At 38.8% G+C, this 15,727-nt stretch overlaps 1 protein-coding gene across 2 annotated transcripts in view; it reads right to left on the reverse strand.

Annotated features, from left to right (window-relative positions):
- Positions 1 to 15,727, reverse strand: part of hk2 (hexokinase 2) — a 64,937-nt gene that overhangs the window by 10,764 nt on the left and 38,446 nt on the right. For both annotated transcript variants that reach the window (XM_073861079.1, XM_073861078.1), the window contains exons 10-15: positions 9,251 to 9,555; positions 6,469 to 6,626; positions 5,906 to 6,016; positions 5,734 to 5,829; positions 5,440 to 5,539; positions 4,885 to 5,068 (exon numbers count right to left, since the gene is read on the reverse strand). In XM_073861079.1, coding sequence (XP_073717180.1) covers positions 4,885 to 5,068; positions 5,440 to 5,539; positions 5,734 to 5,829; positions 5,906 to 6,016; positions 6,469 to 6,626; positions 9,251 to 9,555 — 954 coding nt within the window. The remainder of the gene's footprint in view (positions 1 to 4,884; positions 5,069 to 5,439; positions 5,540 to 5,733; positions 5,830 to 5,905; positions 6,017 to 6,468; positions 6,627 to 9,250; positions 9,556 to 15,727) is intronic.

A 15,727-nucleotide genomic window follows, 5' to 3' on the forward strand; every position in this document is an offset into this window, starting at 1 on the left:
AGAGTTAAACATTTGAATCTTACCGTTTTGAAATCCATTCAGCTGATCTCCAGGTCTAGCGCTAGTACTTTTAGCATAGTTTAGCACAATCCATTAAATCTGATTAGACCATTAGCATCGCGCAAAAAATAAAAATAAAAGTTGCGATTTTCTAGGCAGATATGGTTAGGACTATACTCTCAAACTGGCGTAATAATCAGTGACTTTACTGATGTAACATGGCTGCAGTAGGCGTAGTGATATTACCCACTGCCCGAAAATAGTCCCCTTGGTTACTTTCAGTGGCAGGGGACTTTATCGGGCAGTGCGTAATGTCACTATGCCTGCTGCAGCCATGTTACAGCTGCAAAGTCCTTGATTATTACGCCAGTTTGAGAGTATAGTTCCTAGCCATATTTGCCTATGAAATCGCAACTTTTAATTTTCTGTCGGTCTTAGTACACAATGTAACTACAGAAGAATCAAGTTTTAAATATGAAAAATATTGAAACTCTTTGGTTATTTTTTAGCTTGATGCTAATGGTCTAATCAGATTCAATGAATTATGCTAAGCGATGCTAAAAGTGGTACCGCCAGACCAGGAGTTCAGCTGAATGGATTCCAAAAATATTTTCAAAAAAAGTGGAATGTCCCTTTAACTCTTTCCCCGCCATTGACATGTTACCTCGTCAATCCGCAATAACGCTATTATTCGCCAGGTGGCGCAATTCAACAACTTGTACAACCCCGAAGTATCGCCTTGGGGCAAACACCTATATGTCCGTCTAAGTTTTGATGATCGCTCTGCATCTGATCTCTATCAAAAGTCCTTTACCAAAATGCAATTATCTTAGCTTTTTGCTCAAAATTTTGTGTTTTTGAAGAAACCTACCCATATTTGAAAGGTTATAGAAAGAGAACTAATGAAAGTAGGATGAAATTTTTATTTGTTTGAAAGCAAAGGGTCTGTTCTCTCATTGAATATATTGTATGTTTATATATTTAAAAAAAGAGCATTTTCTGTGAGGCATTAAACTATTGTGAAAATCATAAAAATCCTGGCGAGGGAAAGAGTTAAGAGCAATTTGAAGCTGCATTGAAATGCAAATTTAAACTGTAAACCAGTTTACTATATGTCAAAAAATCCTTGAATGTTTTTCTCAAAAAACTTGCTTTTTCTCAACTAACGGAAAAAAAAAGACATAAACAACTAAGATAACATGTTTTTATGCAAGTAGACTATTCCTTTAACCAAATGAGAAGCACATTTCCAGGGTATGCTTTCAGGTGAAGATGAATTCACAAAGAATGAGTTTTTTCACTGCGTAGCCATGCAAATGTATTTTCCAGACATCCTCAAAAGAAACAATTACCGTCTGAATAGGGCTTTAGTTCAAAATGTTAATCATTTTCTCTCACAAACTAATCGTTTCACTTCAGAAGACATATATTAACCCATTGTAGTCATTTGGATCACTTTAGGCGATGAATTTATGCGCTTTTTAGACCCATATAAGAAAATAAAAAATATAATGTTTTTTCATACAGTCAAAGTTTTACACCTGGAATGGCATAAGTGTGAGTAAATTGAGAAGATTTTAATTTTGGCTAAATAATTACTTTTATAAAACAAAGTAGTTTAAATAAATGAAATTTAAAACAAGTAAAAAAGCATGAAAATCATGCTCCTCGACATCTTGTTTAAAACCTGCATCATTTTCATTAAAGAACATTTTAAGTTCATAACAGAGATCAACAGATGCTTCACACTTGATTGTGTCTATTATTGAGGCACATCCGACATCCTCAGTAAGCTGCAGGTGTCAGCTAAACACAAAATCTCATCTCATCACCTCACTATAATGTCTCAACCCTAATGATCTGCTTTACATGTTGCAGGCAGAGCCATAAATGTATTTAGGTCTTTCAGCGCAATATAAAGTAGTAATGGCACTTCAATACAATAAATTCTATACGTATCTAGATGCCATTCAAGACAGCAGATAAAGGCGAGGACTGCCTAGCGCTCTTTTGAATGAGCTGCTGCTGTCTAATGGCCTTGGCGATGAATACAAACTGACTTAAAGGGCTAGTTCACTTATAATTGTAAATTCTATCATCATTTACTCACCCTCGTGTTGTTACAAACATGTATAAAAATTACTTTTTCTGGTGAACATGAAGGAAGATGGAAATGTTTGTAACCAAACCGATCATGAGCCCCATTTACTTCCATATTAGGATAAAATAATACTATGGAAGTGAATGGTGCTCATGAACAGTTCGGTTACAAAAACATTCCTCAAACTATGAAGAGTTTGGTTCCAAAACGCAATAAATCCATTTAGACTAATTTGGGTAAAAATGTGTTTTCCATACCAAGAAAGTGACAAGATGAAAACCACTATTTTCTGTTACAAACTTTCACATAGCATCTTTAGGTTCAGGGTTCCCACACCTTAGTTAACTTCAAATTGAAGGACCTTTCAAGGACTTTCCAGGTCCAATACCCTCAAATTCAAGAACTAAATGTGGGGACACATTTCAAGTGAGCGCAAGGTTACATCGTGTTACCTTTTAAGATACATTGTTACAGATCCCTTTCGAGGGAACTCGCGCTGGGTCACTGCGGTGACACTTTGGGGACACCTCCAGGGGTAAGTGCTTCTGAATGTGTATATCAAATTCAGCCAATGGTGAGGCTTAACAACAAAGACAGGGTGATGCAGGAGCTAGGAAGTATATTGCTATCTGAAATATTGCCATAGACAGCGTTACAGGGACGCAGGAAGTATGGCAAGGGAGACACAGCGTCTCGTTCCCTTCTCAGGGAACAACAGTTACATACGTAACCAGAGATGTTTTCATGTGTCAAACACAACTATGCAAAAAAGCATTTTGGTATGATTCAACATTCGCATACAGAAGATATAAGCATTTAAAGCAAACAGTTTAGCTTGTGTGCTTAAAAAGTCTAGAATTTTTATGATATGATCCTACACTATACAGGGAATAATATGGATTTTTTTTCCAGAAAACTTCTTGCATAAAATAGATTCAAGCACTTTCAAAGACCTGTATCTATGTATGTATTTTAAAAAACTTTCCAGGGGCTTAAATTTTTACCCCCAAATTCGCAAACTTTCAAGGATTTCAAGGACCCGTGGGAACCCTGTAGTATATAATAACATTAAAAATTCAAATCCATAATTTGATTTTCAAAGATTTATTATAAAAACTGATAATTATTTCCCACAAAAAGTTTTTTCAAAATGCTATAAATCTATTGAATCAACATATAAATGTGCATTCATCTTTGCCATGTTATATTTTTCAGTTGACTAGTGATTAAAAAATAAACATTAATGGCATTAAAGGTGGAATGCGTAGAATTTTTACCACTAGATGGCGCCAAAACACAATAACATCAAATGACGTTGTTTAATGACGCGCTGAAGTGATGTGCATATAGTCCGCAGGAAGACGCGCTGATTACAGTCTACGCACTAATGTTGTGATCAATATAATAGCATACGTTTTTTGAAGGGTTACGAATCAAAACAACTCACCCATCGCGTAAAACACAAGCAGGATCAGAATCTCTGTTTAGTTAAATGTTGTCGCAAAGCTCTCTCCATCCAGATAATGCAACACCAAATTGATCCTCTCTCGTTTTGTTCCAAACTCTTCTTGGGTCGTTTGGTTGGCCTGTACGCTTACGGGAGCTGTCTTTGCTGACACAACCAGCGGCAGACGGTAAAGAGTTATCTAAGTCCATAAGCAAGTGCGTAGCCCGACAGGCTCTAACGCATAGTTCCGCATTTGTCCACGACACTGGCTGCGTCCGACAACTCAAGGCAGTGACTTGTTGCCTCGCTGTCTCATGAGGAAATGACTTCAGAGGCATGAAGGCAGCTCAGAGAAAGGCTTTTCGGACACACTTCAAAGGCAGCGTGTTTGAAATATAAACAGAGAGCGCCTTTGTGATAACTAATCACATATTTGAAAACTACAATACTAATTTCTCGCTAGAAATGCAATTAAAATGTGTAAAAAGTAAAAATATACCTTTATTTACACTAAATTTGTGCTCCAGTCGCTTCCTTGGCCGCCATTTTATTTTTTCGAACTCGACCACTGTTGTCATGTGGTTTTTACGTCAGTAAAGGCGGTGACAAAAGGTTAAATGGATATTAACGTCATTGACAGGAGACTGCACTGCCCCTTGTCAATGTTTTGAATGGCAATTTTCTCACGATTTACAAGTAGTTGAAAACATTACAGATATTGATAGTAATCAGCTGGACAAAATATATAACACTGGCCTAGTGGTTTTTGGACATTATACTGCAAATATCTTACAAATTGCACCTTTAATCAAAACACTTACTTTGTCATATTAAGAACACTGTCATTGCTGCTGTCATCCTTGGGACGTCGTCGCTGAACTTTTTCGACAGCGATCAGCTGTGTTGATCACGAAGTACAAAGTAGATGAAGAAAACTAAGATTCTATTTGTATTCAAAGCGCCGACATTATTGTTTAAAATGCGGGGAATGGTGCGCTTTGATTTTTGGAGCGGATTTATTACAAGGTTTGGGGGGGAAAGGAGAAAAGATGAAAAAATAAAACGGCGGATTTCGAATTTTGCATAAAATTAAGAATTTATTTTTTTAATACTGACCAGATACAATACTGATTCTGGTGGTAACTAATTTCTTTTTTAAATGGCGTTTATCTACTTTTGAAACCAAACTCTTCACATCTTCCTTTGTATTCATCAGAACAAAGACATTTATACAGGTTTGTAACAACATAAGAGGAATAAATGATTACTATCCCTTTAAGTCACAGAAATCTACAGTCCCCCACACAAATGGTCCATCATCTGCTTCAAGTCATACCGCTGTTTGCCTGGGTAAGCGGACTGTTCATCCACGCCTCGATCGAAATCTGTGGACACGTCATCCAGCTCCCCGCTGTCCCCGAACGCTCCCCACTCCATGTTTACACACATACGGCCCTCGTCTCCATCCACCAGCTCAACGTTAGACATCTCCTCCATGTAGCATGCATTAGTGCCTGTACCTATAGCATGCAGACAGAGGTGCATTGATTTAATCTGCATAGCTTGTGGTAGAGCATTACATCAGAAGCACAAAAGATCAAATGCATGAATGTAATTGTAACAAACTGTGGACCAAAAATGAATTGACGCTAGACCTTTTCTAAAAGCCTTTTCTAAAAATGGCTAACTGGTCCCAGTGGGATTTTTAGTGGTCAATTTCTCAGTTCGCACAATTGTCCTAATGAATGTAATGAGGCAATCGAATACTGCTTGCTATTTGGCCGATACTGGAACATAATGGACGGTTAAAGTCTATTGTCTTTGTTATAATAGGTTCTCGATTAGCGACACGAGTTCTCCAGTCCTCACGCAGGCTTGGATTCAAACCCACCTACAATGAGCCCAACTTCACACTGCGGGTCTTCATGGCCACACGTCATCATAGTGCCCACCGTGTCATTCACCACAGCGACCACATCCAGATCAAACTCCTGTGAGAGAGCGAGAGACCGAAAGCAATTGGTATTAGCCAGAGCAAATCTACCATAACATTCTTTCAGGACATCTTTTGTCTGTCTGAACATCTACTAATTACATCTGGCTATAAATGGCGCTGTAATTGTGGCTAATAAGTGTAGAAATTGCTTTTGCAAAACTGCAGTGGTGGTTGGGGGGTGATGCTGACCTCATGGCGGTGGATGGCATCTTTCAGCAGCGTGGCCACATCCTCTCCCTCACAGCCTGAGGCCTTGAAGCCTTTCGTCCATTTTATCAAAACACCCTATGTGTCAGAGATGTGTAGTTAAGACAGATAAAGCTCTAACTTATTTTTAACATGCTTTTGTGTGTGAACCAACCTGATCAAGTTTGGTCTGATGACAGGGGAACGAAAAGGTGAAGCCGAGAGGCAGGGATGCACCCTTCATACCCATGTACTCCAGGAAATCAGCAATACAGTGCACTATATGATCAAATAACTGTGGAGAGCCAAACACATACTCAGGATCATTCATGTGCAAGTGCAATGTATCAGATCTGTGCCAGATCTACAGAGTGCTTCTCACAATCACCTGTCACCACAATCATCACAAGTCAACAGGCACGCTTGCATTAAAAAATAAAGCCAGGAAATATGCCAGCCAAGTACTCGGCTGCTCAATCCAATTCTGAGATTCGCGGACTGTATTGACCTCTTTCAAATAAATTGCAAACAGGTGAGAGCACTTCAGATTTAAGATCAAGTGCATTTTTTCCCAAAAGGAGGCAGAGTAGCATCATTGTGATTATCTTCCAGTTCAACAAACACAGTGTTATCACCGTTCCGTTTTCATTTCATCTTCCAAAAAATAAATTAAATTGTTTCGGTTGTCGAATCTACAGAATCCTCGTTTATCAAATTGACATCATTGAGTGAGTTTAAATCAAATAACTCCTCTCCGGTGCCCTGCATGATGTCTTGAGGGATGGCGTAGATCTTGTTATGCATCTCAACGCTCCGTCTCTTCCCACTTCGCACGCGCACCAAGAGTACCCTGAAGTTTGTGCCACCGAGATCCAGCGCCAAGAAGTCACCACGCTCTGTAGAGCAAGCAAATTAGTTTAAAAAAAGTAGCAGCTTGCAGACACGGTCCAGAAAGAACTGGTCTATCTCTCGAGTCGAGATGCACATCCACATACCAATCGTCTATCAACTTTTGTCTCTATGCGGTTTAGATATTCCTATTTTATTTAAATTATTTCTCATCCCTTGACCCATTAATGACTTAATATCCATGCTATCCTCAGTTTCCAGTTGTAAAAACTAACACGAGTGGACAAATGAAGAAATGGCAGCATCTAACATGCACCTGTCGTGCTTTGCCGCAAATTCATTACAATGGCATAAAAAAGTGATCAAAAAAGTGCAGGTAAAACATTAACTCTTTCCCCGCCAGCGTTTTTTTTTTTAGTTGCCAGCACCAGCATTTTTATGATTTTCACAAATGTTTACTGCCTTCCATAAAAAAATCTTTAAATATATAAACATACAATATGTCAAATGAAAGAACCGAACCCCTGCTTTAAAAAAAAGTTTCATCCTATCTCCATTCGTTTTCTGTTTACAGGGTTCCCACACCTTAGTTAACTTCAAATTCAAGGACTAAATGTAGGGACACATTTCAAGTGAGGGCAAGATTACATCGTGTTACCTTTTCGGATCCCTTTAGAGGGAACTCGCGCTCCGTCGCTCCGGTGACACTTTGGGGATGCCTCCAGGGCACCTCCAACAGCAAGGTTACATCGTGTTGCCTTTTAAGATCCCTTTAGAGGGAACTCATCACTGCGGTGACACTTTGGGGACGCCTCCAGGGGTAAGTGTGTCTGAATGTGTATATCAAATTCAACCAATGATAAAACTTAACGACAAAGACAGGTTGATACAGGAGCGAAGTATATCGAAAGACGGCGTTACAGGGACGCAGGAAGTATGGCAGGGTAGACGCAGCATCTCGTTCCTTTCGCAGGGAACAACAGTTACAAACGAAACCCGAGACGTTTTCATGTGTCAACACAATTATACAAAAAAGCATTTTGGTATGAATCAACATTTGCATATAGAAGATATAAGCATTTAAGGGTGCTTAAAAAGTCTAGAATTTTTATGATATTATCCTACACTACACAGGGAATAATATGGATTTTTTCCCCAGAAAACTTCTTGCATAAAATAGATTCAAGCACTTTCAATGACCTGTATCTATGTATGTATATTTTCAAAAACTTCTCAGGGCCTTGATTTTTTTTCCCAGATTCACAACTTTTAAGGATTTCAAGGACCCGTGTGAACCCTGTTTTTATCACCTCTCAAGTATGGGTAGGTTTCTTCAAAAATACAAACTTTTAAGCAAAATTTTGTAAAGGAGTTTTGTTAGAAATCAGATTCAGAACAAAGAGCAAAACATACAAAGTTTTTACTTTTTTTTACTTTTCAGCGGATGCTTCAGTGTTTTATAAGGTGGATAAGAGCGCCACCTAGTGGATAATAGCAGGATTTTGGATTAAAAACGCATTATTGGCAGGGAAGCGTTTTCTCTTAATTGACAAAATAACTCGTCAATGGCGGGGAAAGAGTTAATTCATTACCTTACCCATGAACATTATAAGCAAATTCCATACGGCTCTGGATGGTGAATACAACTCTCCCATCGTTCCACTCTTTATCATAACATCATTAAAGGTATAGCGAAAGATTTTCCCGAATTTTAGAAAAGAACCGCCCTCTCCACTTTTTAAAAAAATGCAATTGCTCAACCCTCTACCTGCTCCCGAGAAAGAACGCCTACGCTCTGTTTACAAGTTGCTGTCGGCATGGCTCATACATTGAGATGTTTACCGTGTCTGCGCAGTTCGTGACTTGTGCCAGGGCTAGCATAGCTAATGATAGCTTACATCAACTTTTCTAGCAGTGATTTTAAACGGATTTCTCCAATAGCATGCCAAACTTTACCTGTCGAGTAGAAACTTGGCGACAGAGGCAACCTGTGCTTAAGCGCACGCAAGCGTGTGAAATATTCTCCCAAAAACACTCTGGTCTTGTTTCTTTCTTCAGAGGCTTTTCTCTTCTTGTCATAAAATTCGAAGACACTTTTTCTCTTGCGACCCTTTTGAAAAAACACGGTGATGGATGGCTGAAACCGTAGCTCACCACACATATACACCTGAAAGTGCGCGTGTGCAGAAAGCGAACGTAGGGACGAGCATGTACAACGGCCTTACGTAAACATATCACCAGAATGATTGACAACTAGGATGACCAATAGACTTGATGATCCACCCTGACAAAGAAATCCTCCGCTATACTTTTAACATTTGCCTTTGTTATTATTATTATTGTGTTGTTAGAAATAGTGGTGAAAATCCTACATATTGTGGTTTTAATTAAAAATATTTATTTGTTTGTGCTTAACTGAAGACGTAATGAAACAATAACTAATAAAGACAAATTCATGGTCTGGCCTGGAAACCTAAAGCCAGTGCAAATCTGGGTAAGGCAAGTTTTAATCAATAACAGATACTTATTTTTAACCAAAAAAAGTTACAAATTGCAGCTTTTGTGTCAAACATGAATTTAACCATGTGTCCCAAAATCTACATAAAGGAAAAGTAAATAAAGAACTATTCCTGCAAAGTAAAAAAAAGAGATTTGTTTTGCACACTCTAACCTGTTCCATCCGGTGTGGCGCGGACAAACGTTGGCAGCATTTTGACGGTGGCCTTGTCGTGTGTTTCTTTCGCCAGACCTCGGCACATCTCTTCCTCCATCCTTTTCTTCACTTTCAGGAGCTGATCGCGGCTGAGCCTCAGGGTGTCCAGGGTGCGCTGACGTTCCGCATGCTGCTTAGCCAACCGGTACGCCACAGCGGTAACCATGGCGGCGCCTTTACCGCTGCCATCCTCAGAGCGTATAAAGCGCACGTCACAGTCTGGCACCAACCACCTCACCATCTTGTGTAGTCGCCGAGCAAACCTGCAGGAGAAGAACAGATAAAATAAAATGAATTTATTAAATAGCATGCTGAGGTTTATTTAGAGTACAATTACTCTAGAGGTCAAACCTAAAAAACAACATCTTACAGTAACAATGTTTAAAGTAATTTTTTGGAAAATGCGATTTGCAACATGTCCCAACTTCCAACGATCCAATCAATTCTCAGTGGACGAATGTAGATCCAGCACTACTTTTTTCTTATTTCAGAAACCACTTCATTCAGATATACGTCACAACAGGGAAAATAAGACAATTGCTACTTTAGTTTAATTGTGACTTTAAAGGGATAGTTCACCAAAAAATGTTGTCATAGTTTACTCTCTCTCATGTTGTTATGAACCTGTATACATTTCTTTGTTCTGATGAACACAAAGGAAGATATTTTAAGGAATGTTTGTAACCAAGGCCCCATTGACTTCCATAGCAGGAAAAAAAATACTATGGAAGTCAAAAGGGCCTCAAAAATGCTTACAAACATTCCTCAATATATCTTCCTTTTTGTTAATCAGAAAAAAGAACAGGTTATACAGGTTTGTAACAACAGGGAGTGAGTAACCGATGACAGAATTTTCTTTTTTTGAGTAAACCATCCCTTTAAAGTCGCCATGAAACGGAAGTAGCGATTGCCTTATTTTCCCCGTGGTGACGTATATCCGAATGAAACGGCTTTTGAGATGAAATAAGGCAGGGCTGGATTCGAATTTATCCATCGAGATCTGATTGGATCGTTTGAAGTTGGGTCGTGTTGACAATTGCTAATCGCTGCGACCTTCTCCCGGACCCCGCCCACCTGCCATACTTTTGACCGGAAGTGAAGAGAGATCGTTTTGAGGAGGGGGGGATTAACGTTTGATTAACGATTATAAGCACACACACATTTTTTTAAAAGCAATGAAGCTCACAGATAAGTCATTTGTTAATAATACCACAATATTAAAAAAATATATGTAGTTTTTCATGTCAATTTCATTGCGACTTTAACCCTTAAAAGGGCACCTCTCACTGGCGTTGCCTGCTGATTACTTTTCCCCCAAAAGCTGTCCAAACCCACTAAAATGCACAAAAAACAACTCATAAAATGTTTAATCAGTTGATAAAATTTTAACTTTTAGTGGCCGTTGAGAGATTTTTCCTTTAAAGGCAAAACAGGAACGGGATCACTGGTAACTTGAACAGGATGCTGAACAACACAGCATTGAAAGTACTTGGGTTTTGTTTACCAATGACATACAGCCAAACTAATCCCAAACCAGCCCAAATTTTTTCCACCTTAAACGCACAGTCAAAATGTAACCCCGCCCAATCTGGCAACACTGCTTTGGACAACTAAAAATCAACCCATTTAAAGGGACATTCCACTTTTTTGAAAATATGCTCATTTTCCAGCTCCCCTAGAGTTAAACATTTGATTCTTACAGTTTTAAAATCCATTCAGCTGATCTCCGGGTCTGGCACTAGCACTTTTAGCATAGCTTAGCACAATCCATTGAATCTGATTAGACCATTAGCATCGCGCTTAAAATAACCAAAGAGTTTGGATATTTTTCCTATTTAAAACTTGACTCTTCTGTAGTTACATCGTGTACTAAGACTGACGGAAAATTCAAAGCTGCGATTTTCTAGGCAGATATGGCTAGGAACTATACTCTCAAACTAGCATAATAATCAATGACTTTGCTGATGTAACATGGCTGCAGCAGGCGTATTGATATTACGCACTGCCCGAAAATAGTCCCCTTGGTTACTTTCAATGGCAGGGGACTATTTTCGGGAAGTGCGTAATATCACAGCCATGTTACATCAGCAAAGTCCTTGATTATGCTAAGCTATGCTAAAAGTGGTACCGCCAGACCTGGATCTCAGCTGAATGGATTCCAAAACTGTAAAAATCTAATGTTTAACTAATGTTTAAAAAAAAAATTTAAGTGGAATGTCCCTTTAAATTTTCTGGAATAAAAAATAATAAAAATGCATTGTTTGTGAACTTCCCAGGGAACACAAATACTGATAAAAAATGTTACCCAGTCTGTGAAAACCCAGCTAGTGTCTTTTTTTCCGATAAAATCATCCTATTTAATGTAAAAAAATATTCTGTGCTTTAAGACGCTTTGGATAAAAGAGTCTTCCTACAGCATAAATGTAAATGGGAACTTATTATAAAGGGAAATTTAATAAGCACTGGCAGCTCGAAATAAAATTCTGCCAAGCATAACAATTTAACACTTCTAAAACGAGAAAACTGTAATCGTTTCAAATGCTTTAATTGACCACAATCTAGCTCTAATTAAAACCAGAATTATATAACCTGAAGAAAGCTTTCCTTTAAAATAAACCCTGAGGACAGGAAACTACGACTAATTGAAAAATAATCACTCTACTACAGCATCACACTTTAACAAAACAACTGCATTTAAATTTGACATACAGAAAAGCTCTCTGAAAGCCAATACAGTGTGTCACTTCCTCAAGTCATATTGCGCACATCACACGCCAACACGTCATTCATCCGCCCCACATGCAAACTCAGGTGTGTTGAAAGACAAACACATAAGAGTTCAATCCACACCTTCAGGAGATTTTCGCAACGTGATCAGTTTATTTCTGCAAGCACACCCTGATGTTAGTTAGCACCCTAAGTGATGAAAGGTGTGCGGGACTAAAATAGCACACAGCTAATTAACTCTAATGCCAAAGACTGCTTTCATTTCACTGAACATGGAGCTCTGACTTGCATTTTCTGTAGAACGTCAAACAGGTTTTTTCATGTAGGTAGGCGACATGAATTTTCAGCATTGACAGTAATGTCTTGTAAAGTGACTAAAGCTACTTTATCCAACAACATTTTTCTGATTCTTTTAGAAGACATCTTTTGGGGATGACATGGAACATTTGCACTTAAAATCTGCAAAGCCATTCAGCTATCTAAAATGTAAAGACAGTGAACTGTAAACACACTTAGAGGTAAACATAAAACAGAAAAAACTCGAATGAAACCTAAAATATACAATATTTCCCATTAAGGTACCCATTAAGGTAAGTGAGTCTGTGCTGTATCGTGGTCATGGCTGAACTTTGGTGTTGTTAGGGGTTGTGCACACAAAAACTTTTAAACGCGCCTGAAAACGCCTGGAGGACACCGATTACCAGCTGCTTTTTCAGCGGAGCGCTTTTTAGCTGTGATACTTGAGCTGTAAGCCGGCTGGTTGTTGTGATACTTGTCCCGCCCCTCCTCCACTGTGATTGGGCAATCGTGTGAGAACTGACATTGACGAGTAGAGCTTTTCACCCAAAGTTGAATCTCTTTCAACTCGATTCGATTACATTTTCGATTCTAAGGTCACGATTCGATCCGATTCTCGATTTTTACATATTTTTTATATGGCATATAATTTAGACAAAAATGATATGCCATTATTTATTATTATTATTATTATTATTATTATTATTATTATTATACTTTAACATTAACATGCACATTGCACAACTCGCATGGGGGTTTGTGGGCTTCACTTAACGCGAGAGCTTGTAGAGAGAGGATTCCTTCTTGCACGCACATGGACTATGCGCGGTTGGCAGTTACATTGATCGGGCGGATGACATGACGAAAAATAATATTTTAATTAAATTCGGGCGGGTGCCGGATCGACTGCTTGTTATTAGCTCTGTCCTTCTAAGCATGCGACATCTCTGTCTTTCATAGTGGCAGCCTCAGAAGTTCAAGAAGAGAACTGAAATGAGACGGTCTAGCCTTCTGAGGACCCAAAATTTGCGTCACCTGCTGCACACGCCCCCAGTAGCGCCCACCGCGCCTGTCAGCAGAAAACAGCTGAGACATTTCTTACTTATTAAAATAAATATGTAATCAGAAAGATATTAATTTATTTTAGAACATATGACACATTGATGTAGATTAATCTATTCAACAGCATATCAAATAATCAACCTAGAAATATACGCAACATAAACAGAATAATATTAACACAAACATAACTTATAATACTAAAACAGTGACAAGAAAATGTTTTCTAATAAATACACAGTTTTATTTAATAAAGCTTTTAATTGTTTGGGATATCTTCAGCTGTTAAGGATCCATTCGTTCTATCATTAACAGCGCGGAGAAATGAGGATGCATTTTGACACAGCTCTTATCAACGCTGGCGAAGGAGGTACGTGGCAAACTCAAAAAATGAGAATTAAAAACAAAGGAAATAGAATGTCAGAAAGGGTTGCCTGGAATAAGTTTTACAACGTGGTAAATCAGGATGACACCAGCGCAGGCTATGTAATTCGTGCGTTTAATTTAGGCTATTTATTTATGTCCCTGTGCGCCGATCGAAGACGGAGTTCACTGCTGATATTCAAGAGGTTTCTAGTCTCGCGGCTGTCATCAGCAGTGCCTTGCATCGCCCAGTCAGCGGATGGCGGGCGGGTGCAGTTTTGAAAACTGGTCAGAAACGTTGGTGCGCATGGATGGTGGACGGATGATGAGTTTTGTTATGCGGTTGCGGATGAAATAATAGTCCATCCGCGCATATCTAACATGGACTTAATGCACATGGACTTAATGCGCATGTCTTGACTCATAGCATCTGAAATAAATCCAGCATAATAAGCAGCTGCGCTTCTCTCTGTCTCACGTGCACGTGCTCGCATCTGTCCGAAGTCTGAGCATAAACTAACGTAGTAATCCTTATGTATTTGTTCAGTTGTATGCATTTCATGCAAGATGAGGGAAACTATCCTTTTGTTTAAAATATAACCCGCTGCATTTGCGCCTCCCTCACCATCGCGCACGTGCAGAGAGCTGCACTCTGTCCAAAGTCAGATCATTGGTAATCCTGTTTATGATATGCATTTCAAGGAGTTGTAGCATCCCTCGTGTTTAAAATATGATCGCGTTCCGCTGGACAGATGTTTTTAAAGGCATCTCTGAGAGTTTTTTTCCTCGCTTGGCAAGCCGACCGGACGTGAAATGGGGGCGTGGCAGCATCGACGATCCCATTTTTTAATTCGAAGTTCGAAGCTGTGACTTAATTTCGATCGATTTTCAAAATCGAAATCGTGACACCCTTAATATATATATATATATATATATATATATATATATATATATATATATATATATATATAAACATTTTTTTCTTAAAATTATACATGTATGTGTGTGTATTTTATATACATAATTATTATACACAGTACACAAACATATATAATGTAAACAAAAACTTTTATTCTGCAAACGATTAGTCGCGACTAATTGTGAGTCAGCACTTCTCTATACCAATTCTACGCTCTATACCAATTCTACACTCTATACCAATTCTACACTCTATACCAATTCTACACTCTATACCAATTCTACACTCTATACCAATTCTACACTCTATACCAATTCTACACTCTATACCAATTCTACACTCTATACCAGGGGTCTCCAACACGTCGCTCGCGAGCTACTGGTAGCTCGCGTCTTAATTGAAGGTAGCTCGCTCGCGGGTTTATTTATTTATTTATTTTCTGTGGTTATGGCGCATTTGGATGTCTGGTTAGTGTTACAAGCGCCTGTGGTAGTAAAGACTGGGTACGTGTTTGACGTCGCGTTGAGCTGTGTAGACCGGCGTATCATATGACATCAGTAATTTAACATGTATGATTAAAAAAAACAGATAAGTCCGCGCAACGCGGTGAAGCCCGCTCCGTGGCAACCGGACGATCCGCGCAACGCTGTGAAGCCCGCACCGGGGCAACCGGACGATCCGCGCAACGCTGTGAAGCTCGCGCCGTGGCAACCGGACGATCCGCGCACATCTCGAGTCGAGGCACTATGGTTAAAATGGATGCCGTCATTTTCGGATTCATTTTTGATAAAACGAAAATACAGTCGTCGTCACAGGTTCAATGGGTTATTATCATCTCATATTTAAACATCAAATGTCAAGAGATACCAGAGAGCCATACGTGACATACATGCACATCCCCATTATGAATTAAAAAAGCAGTAAATACTCTTATGTTTGGATCATCTTTCTAAATCTGGTCTTTAATAATTGAATTTTTTTATTCAAAATGTGGTATTTTTGGACGAATCCTACAAGAGGTGATAAAAAAGTATGAAGACAACATGAAAGTTTTTTTTGTTGTTGTAGGA

The sequence above is a fragment of the Misgurnus anguillicaudatus genome, chromosome 22 (assembly GCF_027580225.2).
Source record: "Misgurnus anguillicaudatus chromosome 22, ASM2758022v2, whole genome shotgun sequence".
Taxonomy (NCBI): Eukaryota; Metazoa; Chordata; class Actinopteri; order Cypriniformes; family Cobitidae; genus Misgurnus; species Misgurnus anguillicaudatus.